The sequence below is a fragment of the Scyliorhinus torazame genome, chromosome 4 (genome assembly GCF_047496885.1).
Source record: "Scyliorhinus torazame isolate Kashiwa2021f chromosome 4, sScyTor2.1, whole genome shotgun sequence".
Taxonomy (NCBI): Eukaryota; Metazoa; Chordata; class Chondrichthyes; order Carcharhiniformes; family Scyliorhinidae; genus Scyliorhinus; species Scyliorhinus torazame.
Genome location: NC_092710.1, coordinates 344,743,279 through 344,761,639, shown reverse-complemented (window position 1 = coordinate 344,761,639; position 18,361 = coordinate 344,743,279). Strand labels below are relative to the sequence as shown.

Genomic DNA, 18,361 nt, shown 5'->3' with positions numbered 1-18,361 from the left:
TTAAATCAGATTAAGCTATTCTACTTGAAAGATAAAATAAATGTTAGATGGGTAGGGTTTGGGTCTTTATGAAAGCAATTAATGAAATCTAAAACACTTAAGGTTGAATGAACGTCCATACAAGGTCATTTGTTCAAAGCTTTTCTCTGAAGTTTTCCTGCAAGAAGTATTCTTAATCAAATTGTATTTCGAGAACACACTTCTTCCTGATTGCAGATTTATCTTTTTTGACTTGGTTGCCTTCAGAGCGGCTGTTGTGTTGTTAGTAGATGGGAGACTTGCATTCCAGAATAGCTCCATTCTCTATCATGGGAATTAAAACTTTATTTTGGTTGGGGTGGCATTGGAAAATAAGGTACGAATAAAGTATAAATTGTGTCAATTTTTATTGTCTTATTTTCTTTTCATTTTTCTTTAAATGTACACATTTGATTTGATTCAGCACATCAATCAGGCGAGCAATATATGGTTCCTCAAGCAATGTTGAAGAGTTTGCCCCCTTTTTGAAGGCTGAAGTGCTCTTGGCAATTCCAAATGTGGTATGTTAATGTTGCAATCTCTTTAAATAGAAGATTTCAGTGGATGTCCATACCTAGTTTAAATTCATGGCATAATAAAAACACGAAATTCGAGAAATATTCATCAGGTCAGGTAGCATCTGTGGAGAGAAAAGAGAGTTAACATTTTTGGTTGATGTCCTTTTATTACTTTTTGTGCTGTGGGCTACTTCTTGGTTGCAACAGGTTGACATTACCAAGCTCCCCAGTTGAAGGGCAATGTCGATTATTTCCTCACGACTCTTGCAACCTGCTAAACGTGCCTAATAACTGTACACTAAGTGGGATACTGCCACAAGGAATATATTTAAACAGGCAGTTGTTATACTCAAACAATTGGCGCGATCCACCTAAATGGGGACAGAGTCCCATAGTGCTAAATTAACCAGGTTTTTCCTGGCACTTGGAGCGCTGAGAAACACCCCTCTATCTAATGCTCATCCAGGTAGATCAGTGGCCTCAACGGGGAACTCCTCAATGAGGCTGCACTTAACCTCATTTTTTGCACTGAGGAGCTCCACTTGCCAGAACTCCTCAATGCAACGAGAGATTTTTACATGACATTCTGATCTCTTTAGCCCCCAATGTGACTCCTGAACCCCCTAAGCCCCAACTCGCTATAAGGGAATCACCGGGCCCCACCACAACCCCCCACATGCATATCCGTTTTATCACCCAATCACCGACGTGCAGAAAATGCCAGCTTGGCACCTTGGCACTGCCAGGGCTGGTGGCGGGGGGGGGGGTGGGGGTGGGGGGTGGGGGGGGGGGGTAGGGTAGGGGGTTGCGTAGCAGGGTGCAACTTGCTGACAAGTCTGTGGATTCGGGTCGTCCCCCTCGGGATCGGGGTGGCCTGGCTCAGACCACCATTGTTGCAGTATTTGTTTTAAACACACCCATTTGGTATTAGTGACAGGCCCCTGGCTGTTCACTCTACAGACTGCTCACCGTATCCTGTAAATGTTCAGAGAGCCTCTGGTCATTTCGGAGCCCACCCAAGCTACCACTCTGGAAATCCTAATGCCCCAGCTGACCATCAACAGGATGGGCATGGCTAAGCTCAATCAGTGGCACACCAGGTGTTGGCGTTCCTCAGTGCACTCATCAGAAGAACAGCCCTCTGCAGGGGAATAGCAGAGCTCACCGCAAACAAAGGACACATGCACAGTGGTCTTTAGCACCCTCCAGTGGTCTTTAGCACCCTCCCTGGCACACTGCTCCTCTCAGTGACACTATCAGCTAGTCCACTCCGCAGGACCACCAGCTGTCTCCAAGTCCTGCCAGCCCACTATGCCCCTGCTCCCATCCATCCTGCCCCGGACAGGTTGTCACAACCGGTGTGTCACACCCAGGACCCACATCACACTGTACTTAAGCTCCCACCAGACGCACACTTCCTTTGCTCACCTCCAGTAGGATCTACCCACACACCAAGACTCTAAGCATGGAGGTAATTGGTGGGACACTGTGACCCACTCTACCGCACAACCTGGTGCCACCCTGCTGGCGGGATAATACGCAGCCCACCCAATGAGAACATCCACAGTAGACCCCACTGGGGAGACAGGACAGGGACCAAAGAGTCTATCACTAACACAGGTTGTGGCATCCACCGGTGCCCCTGTTGACAGGGATAGGGGGTGAGGATAAAGGATCCCCTGGTGCCATTCACTTCTGGGGACAGGGATGCAGTTTCAAGGGTAACATAACGGGGGAAGTGGCTGCGAGGTGGGATTGGGAGATACATGTGGAGGGTGGAGCTGAAGTGCACCTCAGGGTCACCATGTAGCCTGTTGGATCTGGATGGGCAAGGAGTACTCATCTTGCAAACATCTCTTCTCCTTCCCTTCCTGTAGAGGATGAATCTCAGAGTACAGTCAGGAATGCTCACTATCTACCTGCCCACAGCTACCATTGCGAACACACGGAGGCTGGAGGTACAGGGCCTGCTCAGAGACGACGCTGCACAAGAGGAGCCTTCTCCTTAAGAGCAGGGCCTAGCCAGTGAGGCTGGAGAACGGACTGCAACGATCCGAGAAGAGGTGTGAAGGAGGCACCGCACCAGGCCATGTTTATTCTATTGACAAAATGTCCATTTCGTCCATTGCCGGACCCACCGTGTCTGTGGCCGAGATTGAATCCATGATAAACAAGTCATCAAGGGTCATCTCATTAACTGCATTTATCGACCGCATCCGGTCGAGTGATCTACTGTGGTCCTCTGTGTTATGTTCTTTGTTTTGTTCTCCAAGATAGCCAAAGATGTCGTGTTGACAAAGAACATAAAACTACATGTTTAAATCAAAACTAATTTATTTTACACTATTTAACGTGATTAGGTTCGCACACTCTACTGAGTAACAGATAAAAAAAATAGTACTGAATCTGTAATACAGTAATTAATAATCTCTCTAATATATAAACTACACTCTAACTGAACTTTACACTATCCTTCTACATCAAACTCTCCATCAGCTTCTCCCTGCATCTCTAGAGACGCAGCCTTTTTTAAGACTACTCAGTGATGCCATCTAGTGTTGATATACATATAATCTCTCTTGTTAACCCTTTACTATACTTGAACTGTAAATATCAGTACACCCTGGAGAACACGGAACACTGTTCCTTTTTTAAAACTTTTAAAAATAAATTTAGAGTACCCAATTAATTTTTTCCAATTAGGGGCAATTTATTGTGACCAATTCACATACCCAGCACAGCTTTGGGTTGTGGGGGTGAAACGCACTCAAACATGGGGAGAATGTGCAAACACCTCACGGACAGTGACCCAGAGCCGGGATCGAACCACTGCGCCACAGCGCTGCCCTTATCATAGAATTTTACAGTGCAGAAGGAGGCCACTCGGCCCATCGAGTCCGCACCGGCCCCTGGAAAGAGCGCCCTATCCAAGGTCAACACCTCCACCCTATCCCCATAACCCAGTAACCCCACCCAACGCTAAGGACAATTTTTGGACACTAAGGGCAATTTATCATGGCCAATCCACCTAACCGGCACATCTTTGGACTGTGGGAGGAAACCGGAGCACCCAGAGGAAACCCACGCACACACAGGGAGGATGTGCAGACTCCGCACAGACAGTGACCCAAGCCGGAATCGAACCTGGGATCCTGGAGCTGTGAAGCAATTGTGCTATCCACAATGCTGCCGTGCTGCCTGTATGACCAACACGGCTGCATTTGAAACAAACTCTTTCAAACGCCTGACATTTCCGTGGGCCATGAGATTGCCACACTTCTGGCACAAGGTGGCAGACGGGACGTATTACCCAAATTGGCCGCCTGCATCGAGACCGCATTTCTTTTGATGTTTCGTATCAGTGCTCTCAAAATAGCCACCCGCACTGAGACCACGTTTCTTCTTGATGGCTTCTTCCTCTCAGGTGGCCCCAAAATCTTTGGAGCTCAGTGCGTTGTTTTGATTTGCAGACCCCTCGTTCGCAAGACACATCTTAATGAGACTTTTTAATTGAAGCCCTTCTTTCTGGGTACTCGTACTAACTATGTCACGTTCACAGGCCTCAGTATTTTTCACAGAGCAATATTGTTGTACCCTCAATAACGACGCTGGAGAGTAAAACGGTAAAGAAAGCTTTAATAAGCTAAGAACTAGCCTGGTGCCGAGACGGGTGCTTACTGGGTGTTGCCTGCAAGGCGGCCCCTTATATATGACTCCCAGGTGGGCGGAGCCGGAGGCGGAGTCCCCCAGAGTTCCAAGCCCGGTCTTAAAGGGGGCATCATCTTACATGATGATAAGGGTGCAGTAATACAATAACCGTTTATCACATTCACTGCCTGTTTCAAGAAACGAAGACCGGCAGGGGTGAAGTGGAATCATAAGTCCATTCGTTTCGGCGGCCTGATCGTCCTCATCGACCTCCTCAGCTCGGGCGGTGGTGCGGCGGACACAGACGTCTTAGTTGAGGGTACGTCTGGGCGCACGGTGGTCAGAGCCTTGGTCCGGGTCGGGGTAGGGGATTGGGGCGCTGGGGAAATAGCTGGGCCTGGGGCTAGCGGTGCCGGCGCCGGCGGGGGGTGTAGAGGGCGGAGCGCTAGGTGGCGCGCGCGGTCGGTGTCCACCGGTGGGACCGGAGGTGGGGGGGGGGGGGGGTTAGTGGATGCCGGATCCTGCAGGGGAGCCGTGAGGGAGAGGAACGTCTGTAGTAGGGGAACCAGCGGGTGCCAGATCCCGGAGGGAAACCGTATCTTGCCTGCCGTCGGGGTACCCGACGTAGGCGTATCGGGGGTTTGCATGTAGTAATCAAACCCTCTCGACCAGGGGGTCCGTTTTAGGGCTCCTCGCGTGCCTCCGGAGAAGAACAGGCCCCGGAGCCGTCAGCCAAGGTGGAAGCGAGGCCCCGGAGATGGACTTCCTGGAGAAGCCAAACAAGCGGTTGTGAGGGGTCTCTTTCGTGGCTGTGCAGAGGAGCGACCTAATGGAGTGTAGGGCATCAGGTAGGACCTCCTGCCAGCGGGTGGTTGGGAGACTTCTCGACCGTAGGGCCAGAAGGGCAGCCTTCCAAACTGTTGCGTTCTCCCTCTCCACCTGTCTGTTTCCCCGCGGGTTATAACTGGTCGTTCTGCTCGAGGCGATGCCTTTGCTGAGCAGATACTGACGCAGTTCATCACTCATGAACGATGTACACCGGTCGCTGTGGATATAAGTGGGGATATAAGGGTGAAGATGCTGTGCAGTGCCTTTATCACGGTGGCCGAGTTCATGTCGGGACAGGGGACGGCGAATGGGAAGCGGGAGAACTCGTCGATGACAGTGAGGAATTAGGCATTGCAGTTGGTGGACGGGAGGGGGCTCCTTAGTCGCTCCAAGAGCCCCGAGGCTTTCACAAGACGAGCCTTGTCTGGCCGGTAGAAGTGCGGTTTGCACTCCACGAAGACCTGGCAAGCTCTTGTCATGGCCTTGACCTCCTTGGTTGAGTAAGGTAGGTTGTGGGACGTGATAAAGTGGACGAGCCGGGTAACCCCCGGGTGACAGAGGTAATTGTGGATGGCTTGCAGGCAGTCCTCCTGCGCATTGGCACATGTGCCGCGGGACAGGGCATCTGGGGGCTCGTTGAGCTTCCCTGGACGATACTTGATATCGTACATGTAGGTGGAGAGTTCGATCCTCCACCTCAAAATTTTATCGTTTTTTTATCTCGGAGGCGGTGAGGGTCCGGGAGAAGAACGCTACTGGTCTGCCTGGCTGGTTGAGGGTAGCAGCCAGGGCGATGCCTGACGCATCGCTCTCTACCTGTAAAGGGATGGTTTCGTCCACCGTGTGCATAGCGGCCTTGATGATGTCGGCCTTGATGCGGCTGAAGGCCAATCGGGCCTCAGCCGACAGGGGAAATTTTGTGGTCTTTATGAGTGAGCGGGCTTTGACCGCATATTTGGGGACCCACTGGGCGTAATAGGAGAAAAGCCCCAAGCACATTTTGAGGGCCTTGAGACTGCGGGGGAAGGGAAGTTCCTTAAGGGGGCGCATGCGGTTAGGGTCGGGACCTATTTCCCCGTTTTCCACGACATATCCGAGGATGGCTAGCCGGCTTGTGTGGGAAACGCATCAGGTTGAGGGCTCGGGCGGTCTGGAGGAACTTTTCGAGGTTCGCGTCATGGTCCTGCTGATCATGGCCGCAGATGGTGACGTTGGCTAAGTACGGGTATGTAGCCCGCAAGCCGTACTGGTCCACCATTTGGTCCATCGCCCTCTGGAAGACGGAGACCCCATTTGTGACGCCGAAGGGGACCCTGAGGAAGTGGATGAGCCGGCCGGCTGCTTCGAAGGCAGTATAGGGGATAGGGAGCTGGTGGTAGGCAGATTTGAGATCGACCGTGGAAAATACCCGGTATTGGGCGATCCGATTTACCATTTCTGCTATGCGAGGAAGGGGTACGCATCGAGCTGCGTGAAGCGATTTATGGTCTGGCTATAGTCCACGACCATCCATTTCTTTTCCCCGGACCGGACCGTACTACCACCACTTGTGCTCTGCAGCAGCTGTTGCTAGCTTCGATGACCCCCTCTCCCAGTAAATGCTGGACCTCTGACTTGAAAAAAGTCCTGTCATGGGCACTGTACCGCCGGCTCCGGGCTTACAGTCGGGAGTGAGGTTCACGAATAGCGAGGGGGGGTGCGACTTTCAGTGTCGCAAGGCTGCATACCGTGAGGGGGGGCAAGGGTCCGCCGAACTTCAATGTCAGGCTTCGGTGGCTGCACTAGAAATTCAGTCCAAGCAGCAGGGAGGCGCAGAGGTGAGGGAGGATATACAGTTTGAAACGGGTGTATGCGGCGTCCTGGATCGAGAGATCCACAATACAATACCCCTTGATTTGGACCGAGCGGGACCCGGATGCGAGGGCTATGGTTTGGGACACAGGATGGGTGCGCAAGGAGCAGCGCCTTACTGTTTATGGATGAATAAAGCTCTCCGTGCTCCCGGAGTCGAAAAGGCATGGAGTGTCGTGCCCGTTGACCTGGACCTGCATCATAGAGTTCTGCAGGTGTTTTCGCCGCGTTTGGTCGAGGGTAATCGCTCCCAGTTGCGGGTCGTCCGAGTCCTCAGCCGAGTCGGATTCGTAAAATGGCCGCCGCCGTCGGTCGCATGTGTCGGGTCGAGAAGCTGGCCGCCGCCAAGATGGCCGCCCCCATGATTCGTACGAGGCAGATGACACGTCAGAAGGGGGTGTGTCGGGTCGATGCGCAGCCGCATTGCGAGACCTGTGAGCCTGGTTATTGGGCCTGCTGTTCTTTGTGTTTCTGGCCCTTGGGCCTGGCCAGGCAGACCCTCGCAAAATGCCCCTTCTTCCCACAGTCGCTGCAGATGGTCCCGGAGCAGGCTGGGCAGCATGGGCGTGGGTGCTGGCCCTGCCCACAGCAATAGCACGATGTGCCCCCGGTCTGGGCGGGTTGCCGCGCGACGCAGGCCCGTAACGTGACTGAGTCTGGCGAAGTCCGAGGGGGGCTTGCAGGGTCCGCGGGGGACGTGCCTAAATTATGTCGGGCCACTTCCAGCGAGGTGGCGAGCATTAGCGTGTCCTGGAGGTGTTTTGCCCCGTTTTTGAGTAGTCGCTGCCGGATGTAGGTCGAGCAGATGCCGGACACGAAAGCGTCCCTGATGTGCAGGTTCATATGGATGTCCCCCGTCACATCCTGATGGTCACAGTCCCTGGCAAGCGCGGTGAGTTTTCCTACGAATTCGTCTAGAGTTTCCCCTGAGCCCTGCTGGCAGGTAGAGAGCAGATGCCAGGCATGTACCTTGTTGATGGGTTTGACAAACCACTTGCGTAGTATCTCGACCGCCTCTTCGTAGGTAGTCGCCTTTTCGAGTGTGGCGGAGATTCTGTGACTCACCTGGGCATGGAGTAGGCACAGCTTGCGTGGCCCCAGGATGGGAGTCTCTGAGGAGTCCAGGTAGGCCTCGAAGCATCGGAGCCAGTATTTTAAAATTTCCTTTGCCTCCGGTGTCCGTGCTTCCAGATTGAGCTTCTGTGGTTTTAGGCCTGCGTCCATCCTGATGTAGTTTAGCTTATTAATTGTTGTACCTTCAATAACGACGCTAGAGAGTAAAACGGTAAAGAAGGCTTTAATAAGCTAAGAACTAGCCTGGTGCCGAGACAGGTGCTTACTGGGTGATGCCTGCAAGGCAGCCTCTTATATACGACTCCGAGGTGGACGGAGCCGGAGGCAGAGTCCCCCAGGGTTCCAAGCCCGGTCTTAAAGGGGACATCACCTTACATGATGATAAGGGTACAGTAATACAATAACCGTTCATCACAAATACCGATCAAAGTATTTTAACGTTTCATCGTAGCTCCTGTTCTGCTCTTCACTGCCACAGACAAAGTTATTATATTGTTCTGCTGCTTGAGGACCTGCTACCACCAGCAGGATCGCAATAAGCCTGTCGTCAGGCTGTGCCTGTAGGCCTAGGGCGGGTCATGTAAGCATGTGTGAGTCATTGCCTAGAATCCCTGGTCACTGTGCCTGAACACTGCAGGAGGCAACCCCATACGCAGCAGCCGGCATCCGAATACCTAGGGGAGGGGTCACAGCTCCAGGGACATGGACACTGGGCAGCACGGTAGCACAGTGGGTCACTGTCTGTGCGGAGTCTGCACGTTCTCCCCTTGTCTGTGTGGGTTTCCTCCGGGTGCTCCGGTTCCTCCCACAAGTCCCGAAAGACGTGCTGCCAGGTGAATTGGACATCCTGAATTCTCCCTGTGTACCCGAACAGACGCGGAATGTGGCGACTAGGCTTTTCACAGTAACTTCATTGCAGTCTTATTGTAAGCCTACTTGTGACACTAAAGATTATTATTATGTTCATGACAGAGGGTGGGTGAGTGCCACGGAAAGGGGACCACGCCCAATCCAGTTGACGTTATGAGCGGGTGTCCGTGTCACAAGATCTGGAGTCTGGTGAGGGGGGTCTGATGCGGCTGGGCAGGGCGTTCTGGGTGGGGGGAAGGGGGGATCAATGGGGCAATGGAGGGTCCCGAGTGGGAGCCACCACTGTCTGCCAGTCTAACACCATCTCCCAATGCCTTACAGATATTGAATGCTATGGCAGGGATTTTGGACTCAGAACTTGCCCTAGTGATACTGCTGGTAGCCTGGGCGGCCAGACGCCGGTGAACAGAAGAACATAACATAACAACTAGGAGCAAGAGTAGGCCATCTGGCCCTTTGAACCTGCTCCGCCATTCAATGAGATCATGGCTGATTTTTTGTGGACTCACCTCCACATTCCCGCCCGAACACCTATCTTTATCTTGAAAATATTTAATGAAGGAGCCTCAACTGCTTCACTGGGCAGGGAATTCCATAGATTTAGAACCCTTTGAATGAAGAAGTTCCTCCTAAACCCAGTCCTAAATCCACTTCCCCTTATTTTGAGGCTATGTCCCCAGTCCTGCTTTCACCCACCAGTGGAAACAACCTGCCCGCATCCTACCTATTCCCTTCATAATTTTATAGGTTTCTATACGATCCCATCGCATCCTTCTAAATTCCAACGAGTACAGTCCCAGTCTACTCAACCTCTCCTCGTAATCCAACCCACTCAACTCTGGGATTACCCTAGTGAATCTCCTCTGCACACCCTCCAGTGCCAGTACGTCCTTTCTCAGGTAAGGAGGCCAAAACTGAACACAATTCTCCAGGTGTGGCCTCACTAACACCTTATACAGTTGCAGCATAACCTCCCTAGTCTTAAATTCCATTCCTCTAGCAATGAAGTAAAAAACTCAATTTGCCTTCTTAATCACCTGTTGTACCTGTTTGCAACTTTTTGCAACTCATGCACTAGGACACCCAGGTCCCTCTGCACAGCAGCGTGTTTTAATATTTTATCATTTAAATAATAATCCCTTTTGCTGTTATTCCTACCAAAATGGATAACCTCACATTTGTCAACATTGTATTCCATCTGCCAGACCCTAGCCCATTCACTTAAACTATCCAAATCCCTCTGCTGACTTCCAGTATCCTCTGCACCTTTTGCTTTACCACTCATCTTAGTGTCGTCTGCAAACTTGGACACATTGCACTTGGTCCCCAACTCCAAATCATCTATGTAAATTGTGAACAATCATGGGCCCAACACTGATACCTGAGGGACACCACTAGCTACTGATTGCCAAACAGAAAAACATCCCCACGCTTTGCTTTCTATTAATTAACCAATCCTCTATCCATGCTACTACTTTACCCTTAATGCCATGCATCTTTATCTTATGCAGCAACCTTTTGTGTGGCACCTTGTCAAAAGCTTTCTGGAAATCCAGATATACCACATCCATTGGCTCCCCACTGTCTACTGCACTGGTAATGTCCTCAAAAAAATTCCATTAAATTAGTTAGCCACAACCTGCCCTTTATGAACCCATGCTGAGTCTGTCCAATGGGACAATTTCCATCCAGATGCCTCGCTATTTCTTCCTTGATGATAGATTCCAGCATTTTCCCTACTAACGAAGTTAAGCTAACTGGCCTATAATTACCCGCTTTTTGCCTCCCTCCTTTTTTAAACTGTGGTGTTACGTTTGCGAATTACCAATCTGCCGGGACCATCCCAGAGTCTAGTGAATTTTGGTAAATTATCGCGAGTGCATTTGCAATTTCCCTAGCCATTTCTTTTAGTACCCTGGGATGCATTCCATCAGGGCCAAGAGACTTGTCTACCTTTAGCCCCATTAGCTTGCCCACCACTACCTCCTTAGTGATAACAATCATCTCAAGGTCCTCACCTGTCATTGCCTCATTTCCATCAGTCCCTGGCATGTTATTTGTGTCTTCCACTGTGAAGACCGACCCAAAGAACCTGTTCAGTTCCTCAGCCAGTTCCTCATCTCCCATTATTAAATCTCCCTTCTCATCCTGTAAAGGACCAATATTTACCTTAGCCACTCTTTTTCGTTTTATATATTTGTAGAAACTTTTACCATCTGTTTTTATATTCTGAGCAAGTTTACTCTCACAAGCTATCTTGCTCTTCTTTGTAGCTTTTTAGTAGCTTTCTGTTGCCCCCTAAAGATTTCCCAATCCTCTAGTCTCCCACTAATCTTTGCCACTTTGTATGCTTTTTCCTTCAATTTGATACTCTCTTATTTCCTTAGATATCCACGGTCGATTTTCCCTCTTTCCACCATCCTTCCTTTTTTTTGGTATAAACTGAGCACTGTGAAAAATCGCTGGGAAGGTTCTCCACTGTTCCTCAACTGTTTCGCCATAAAGTCTTTGCTCCCAGTCGACCTTAGCCAGCTCTTCTCTCATCCCATTGTAATATCCGTTTAAGCACAAAACACTAGTGTTCGAGCAGCATCAGCAGATGCTCGAGACGGTGGACCATGTGCCAGAACCCGCCCCACACTCAGAGGACCCAGCCTCCCATCAGGCCCAGAGTGGGAGTCCCGTGACGGCCCAGGGTGTATAGGCGTCGCTGGCCATTCGAACAGATGGCGGACAGAGTGTGCCGCCGAAGGCTCCTCCTCAACAAGAAGACTGTGCGGCACCTGTGTCATATCCTCACAGACTTGTCTTAACAGGGCGGAAGAGGACATCCACTCCCGGTGGCCATCAAGGTCACCGCAACCGTGTACGTTTATGCCTCAGGATAACTCCAGGGCTTGAGTGGGGACCTGTGTGGTATCTCGCAGGCCACAGCCCAAAAGTGTATCCAGCAGGTCACGGATGCCCTGCATGTCCGGGTGGAAAACTGCATTATCTTTGACATGGACCAAGCCCAACAAGATGCCCATGCTGCAGGTTTTTCCGCCATCTCTGCGATGCCCCAGGTCCAGGGGGTGGTCACCTCTGAGGAGGACAAGGATGATGAGTTGGCACCGGATCAGCCGGAGCTGGAGGATAAGGCCAGGGAGGAACCGGAGGACCAGCCAGAGGTTGCAGGACAGGCGGCAGCAGCAAGGGAACAGCAAACCCACAAGGCCAGGAAGGCCCTCAAACTAACTCGATTCACTTAAGATGTGGCCTGATCCATCACCTCACAATCCAATTTCCCACCCTCCCAGAGTCTGTCACACCACACCAGGGTGATGGGACTGCGTCGGAACCATCATCGGGTCACTGTCAAGGGCAGGGGGTGATGATAACCCGCAGAGAGCTGAGCGCTGGTGCTCCTCAATATATGCCATAGTCTGACCCCTGACTGTCTGCTGTGTGCTCACTCATACTCATCACTTGCATGCGGTGTGCCCGGGAAGGAGGGGGAGGTGCCTGGAGAGATGGACCAAGGGTTCGGATGTCAGCCTGCACCGCGGAAGAATGTGACAGAGGCTTCATATAGGTTGTGCTCATGAGTGTTTATTGTGTGTAACAATTTCCCCACTCTCCTGATGGAGTCTGCTAGTTCGAGGCTAGGCTTCCCCTGCATCACCTGGCTTTACCAGCCTTGGCGGTTTCCCATGGTCCGTACGATCATGTCCACACCCTAGGCGATGCTCCTCAGTGACTGGGACATGCTCTGCAGTGCCTCGGCAATGCCCACCTCCGACTGGGACAACCTCTGCAGCACCTTGTTCATTCCCATCTGAGAGCAGGACATGTCCCGCAGAACCTCATCAAGGTCAGCCTGGTGCTGCGTCACAACTCCCAGCGGGTCGGACATTCTGCCTAAACCCTCAGCCATGGCAATTACCGACAGCGCAATGCCTTGGACACCTCTACTAATGGTGCAAATGTCATGTACCAGGATCTCCACTGCGGTCGCCGCTCTAGCAGTGTTGGCCTCGGTTCCACGTATTTCTGGCGTCATCCCCTGCACCCATAGCCTCTGGGACTCTTCCAAGTGGCTATGAACCTGCTGGAGTATCGCTAACATCTCCCTCTGAATGTCACAGTCGCATGCTAGCGTCTCCATCAGCTTCAGGATGACCACTTCCACAAGGTTAGCATCAGGCTGAGACCCAGCTGGGTCCTGGGATCCATCAGACCTCCGACTGCTGCCTCGCTTGGGGGTTCCTGCCTCCACCTGATGTGCATCGTGAGCAGTGTGCTGCCCACCAGATTGTGCCCCAGAAACCTGACTGCTAACATTTCCCACCAAGATGCGTGTATCTGCGCTGGTGGAACAATTAACAAAGAAAATTACAGCACAGCAACAGGCCCTTCGGCCCACCCAGCCTGCGCCGATCCAGATCCTTTATCTAAACCTGTTGCCTATTTTCCAAGTATCTACTTCCCTCAGTTCCCCGCCCATTTATATATCTGTCGAGATGCATCTTAAATGATGCTATCGTGCCCGCCTCTACCACCTCCGCTAGCAAAGCGTTCCAGGCACCCATCACCCTCTGCGTAAAAAACCTTCCACGTACATCTCCCTTAAACTTTCCCACTCTCACCTTGAAATCGTGACCCCTTGTAATTGACACCCCCACTTTTGATGCTTGTTGCTATCTCTTATTAATTATTAATTATCTATCTCATAATTTTGTAGACCTCAATCAGGTCCCCCCTCAACCTCCATCTTTCCAACGAAAACAATCCTAATCTACTCAACCTTTCTTCATAGCTGGCACCCTCCATACCAGGTAACATCCTGGTGAAACTCCTCTGCACCCTCTCTAAAGCATCCACATCCTTCTGGTAATATGGCGGCCAGAACTGCACGCAGTATTCCAAATGTGGCCTAACCAAAGTCCTATACAACTGTAACATGACCTGCCGACTCTTGTACTCAATACCCCGTCCGATGAAGGCAAGCATGCTGTATGCCTTCTTGACCACTCTATCGACCTGCTTTACCACCTTTAGGGTACAATGGACCTGAACTCCCAGATCTCTCTGTACATCAATTTTCCCCAGGACTCTTCCATTGACCGTATAGTCCGCTCTTGAATTGGATCTTCCAAAATGCATCACCTCGCATTTGCTTGGATTGAACTCCATCTGCCATTTCTCTCCAATTTCTCTGCCCAACTGTCCAATCTATCTATATTTTGCTGTATTCTCTCACGGTCCCCCTCGTTATCTGCAACTCCACCAATCTTAGTATCATCTGCAAACTTGCTAATCAGACCACCTATACCTTCGTCGAGATCATTTATGTATATCACAAACAACAGTGGTCCGAGCACGGATCCCTGTGGAACACCACTAGTCACCCGTCTCCATTTTGAGACACTTCCTTCCACCACTACTCTCTGTCTCCTGTTGCCCAGCCAGTTCTTTATCCATCTAGCCAGTACACTCTGAACCCCATGCGACTTCACTTTTTCCATCAACCTACCATGGGAAACTTTATCAAACGCCTTACTGAAGTCCATGCATATGACATCTACAGCTCTTCCCTCATCAATTAACTTTGTCACTTCCTCAAAGAATTCTATTAGGTTTGTAAGACATGACCTTCCCTGCACAAAACCATGCTACCTATCACTGATAAGTCTATTTTCTTCCAAATGTGAATAGATCCTATCCCTCAGTATCTTCTCCAACAGTTTGCCTACCACTGACGTCAAGCTCACAGGTCTAAGATTCCCTGGATTATCCCTGCTACCCTTCTTAAACAAAGGGACAACATTAGCAATTCTCCAGTCCTCCGGGCCTCACCCGTGCTCAAGGATGCTGCAAAGATATCTGTTAAGGCCCCAGCTATTTCGTCCCTCGCTTCCCTCAGCAACCTGGGATAGATCCCTTCCGGACCTGGGGACTTGTCCACCTTAATGCCTTTTAGAATACCCAAAACTTCCCCGTTCCTTATGCCGACTTGACCTAGAGTATTTAAACATCCATCCCTAACCTCAACATCCGTCATGTCCCTCTCCTCGGTGAATACCGATGCAAAGTACTCATTAAGAATCTCACCCATTTCCTCTGACTCCACGCATAAATTCCCCCTTTTGTCTTTGAGTGGGCCAATCCTTTCTCTAGTTACCCTCTTGCTCCTTATATACACATAAAAGGCTTTGGGATTTTCCTTAACCCTGTTAGCCAAAGATATTTCATGACCCCTTTTAGCCCTCTTTATTGCGCGTTTGAGATTTGTCCTACTTTCCCGATATTCCTCCAAAGCTTCATCAGTTTTAAGTCGCCTAGATCTTATGTATGCTTCCTTTTTCATCTTAGCTAGTCTCACAATTCAACCCGTCATCCATGGTTCCCTAATCTTGCCATTTCTATCCCTCATTTTCACAGGGACATGTCTGTCCTCAACTCTAATCAACCTTTCCTTAAAGGACTCCCACATTTCAAATGTGGATTTACCCTTAAACTGTGGATTGCTCCCAATCCACATTCCCTAGCTCCTGCCGAATTTTGTTATACTTGGCCTTTCCCTAATTTAGCACTCTTCCTTGAGGACCACTCTCGTCTTTGTCCATGTGTATTCTAAAACTTATAGAATTGTGATCGCTATTCCCAAAGTAATCACCGACTGAAACTTCAACTACGTGGCCAGGATCATTCCCCAATACCAGGTCCAGTATGGCCCCTTCCCGAATTGGACTATTTACATACTGCTCTAAAAAACTCTCCTGGATGCTCCTTACAAATTCTGCTCCATCTATGCCTCCAACACTACATGAGTCCCATTCAATATTGGGGAAATTAAAATCTCCCATCACGACCACCCTATTGCTCCTACATTTTTCGATCATCTGTCTACAGATTTGTACCTCTACTTCATGCTCGCTTTTTGGGAGCCTGTAGTAAAGTCCCAACAATGTTACTGCACCCTTCCTATTTCTTATCTCTACCCATATTGCCTCAGTGCTCAGTGGAGGGTGAGAATAACAGTTGTGCCACCCCTATTATGATGACATCCTCGGAGCTCTCCCCCGAGGTGTTCTCATGGGAGCTGGAGAGGGGCCACCCAACGCTATCGGCTGGAGGTCCTGCGGGAGAATGGACTATGATCAGTGGGAGGAATGGGTCAGTCAGTAAGACAATAATAGCTCAAGTTTGACAGGTTCATTGGCTGGGGCCTGGTGGCTCCTCACCTCTGTGGCATCCGCCAGATCCATGTTGGTGACCGCTCTAACCTGGGCCACCCCAGTCACCTCCAGGGCCCGCTGTTCGAAGGTGGTGAGGATTCTTATGTCTCTTACCCCAGCTCCAGTCTGGGCCCTCGTCTGCCAGCGATTGTGGGAGAGCTTTTCCTTTTTTAAATAAATTTAGAGTGCCCAAATAATGTTTTTCCAATTAAGGGGCAATTTAGTGTGGCCAATCCACCTACCCTGCACATCTTTGGATTTTGGGGGCAAAGTCCATGCAAACATGGGGAGAATGTGCAAACTCCACACGGACAGTGACCCAAAGCCGGGATCATACCTGGGACCGCAGCGATGTGAGGCAGCAGGCTAACCACTGCGCCATTGTGCTGCTCATGGGAGAGCTTTTCTTGAGTAGTCTCAGAGACGGCATTGTTAGCCACACGCGTGGTTCACAGTGGTGGGAGGAAGGGTGGTGTGACGGAAGGATTGGAGGGGGTGAAGGGAGAGAGGGGTGGAGGGAGGGTTGGGAGTCGCATGGAGAGTTGGGGTGGATACTCGCATGGGGCGCAGAAAGGTCTCAGGGGTGTGGCAGGGGTTCGCTGGTGTCATTCACTTGTGCTGCCTGGTGTAGGTCGTTGATCTTTTTCCGGCACTGGAGGCCACCGTCACCTCATCTCAGGCAGCACTGGCTGCCCTATAACTGAATCTCAGGGGAATAGGACATTCCTCCTGGCCTCCACTGCGCCGCGGAGCCTCCCCGGATCTGCATCCCTGAATCTTGGGGCTGGTCTCTTGGGCGCCATTGTTGCGAGCTGGCTGGGGTTAGCTGAGCAAGTGTTGCTTAAGTGCTACTCAACCTTGTTAGAGGTGAGCTGGTGAGCGCGGTGAAGGCAAATCGGCTGGAATGCACTGCCTGGAAGAGTGGGCCCATGACTAGTTTGTTGAACTTATCAAAGAACAATTATGGGGGCAGAAAGCAAAGCTAGCTAAAGTGAACTGCTAAATTAGGTTAAGTAATAGGTCAACAGAGACACAGTGACAGAGGGGATATTTCAGAATGCACAGAATAGACAGTGTTGTCGGGTCAACTATCTTCAGGTGCTTCATCCATGGCCATCCTTCCATCATCAGGTCAGAAGTGAAGATGTTGGCTGATGGTTGCACAATTTTCAGAGCCATGCACAACTCCCGAGAGTGCTGTGCTAAAATTCCAATGAGCTGACAGTGATCTTTAGCAAACAAAAGCAGTGACCCTTACACCATCAGACGTGAATAGCATTATCGGCTCTTTATGCTTTGAAAATAATTTGTACATAATGGTGGTGACTGCAAAAATTGTGATATAAACACGCATTTCAACAAAATTGTTTGGTTGAGCACTTCTCTGAAGTCAGCCATGTTGATACAAATTTACTTTCTCCTTTGATAATTTTAGATTGTCTTTTGTGGTGCAGGTTATGGTGCCAAATCTGGATGATATTCAGCATGCTATTAACCGAACAATCCAGATGGTTTTGGATGTGTCCCGTAAGGTGGTACAATGGAGGCAATCAAAAGGTGTTGAAGATACACAGAGCATGGAAGGTGAGAGGTGCAAAAAAAAAGGACAAGGATGTTGAACTTGGAGATCATATTTTGTAAAAAAAAATTTTTGTTCTGAATAAAACGTTTGAAAGCAAGAAAGTCAAGACAGATGATGAATTGCCATTAGTTTGGGCCCCACGACCAAAAATGGTATCATTCAAATTTGTGTACGTGCTGCCATTATTGGGGGAAAAAATGAAATTCATGGCTGTCTTGATTTGAAAACTGGAATACTAAGGTAAAACTTAATTTAAAAATCTGGATAAAAGCCAAAATAAAAGTTAGTCTCAGGAATGATGATCATGAAACCAGGATTAGCATAAAACCTCATCTGTTTCCTTCAATGTGCTTCAAGGAAAGCTATCAGCAAACCTGACCCAATCTAGCTGACATGGCATCAGACCTACAGCAATATGGTTGATTCTTAGCTGCCCTCTGGAATGCCCTAGCAAGCCATTTATCTGTGCCAAGACACTATCGAAAAATTAAATAAGAATAAAACAGGACAACTTGCTCAACTTTGACCTATGCACCAGAAACAACAGAAGTACATCTGGTCTAATTGACTGCCCCCCAACAGGATGAGTTAATGGTGTAGTGGTATTATCACTAGACTCGTAATTCAGAGACTCACCACCCCATCAGCAACAAACAAGAACAAAGAACAAAGAAATGTACAGCACAGAAACAGGCCCTTCGGCCCTCCAAGCCCGTGCCGACCATGCTGCCCGACTAAACTACAATCTTCTA

The 18,361-nt window shown here is 50.0% G+C and overlaps 1 protein-coding gene across 1 annotated transcript in view; it reads left to right on the top strand.

Annotated features, from left to right (window-relative positions):
• Positions 1–18,361, top strand: part of LOC140411190 (dynein axonemal heavy chain 8-like) — a 2,783,184-nt gene that overhangs the window by 694,176 nt on the left and 2,070,647 nt on the right. Inside the window, exons 25-26 of the mRNA XM_072500280.1 lie at positions 443–539; positions 17,482–17,611. Of these exons, the coding sequence (XP_072356381.1) occupies positions 443–539; positions 17,482–17,611 (227 nt within the window). The remainder of the gene's footprint in view (positions 1–442; positions 540–17,481; positions 17,612–18,361) is intronic.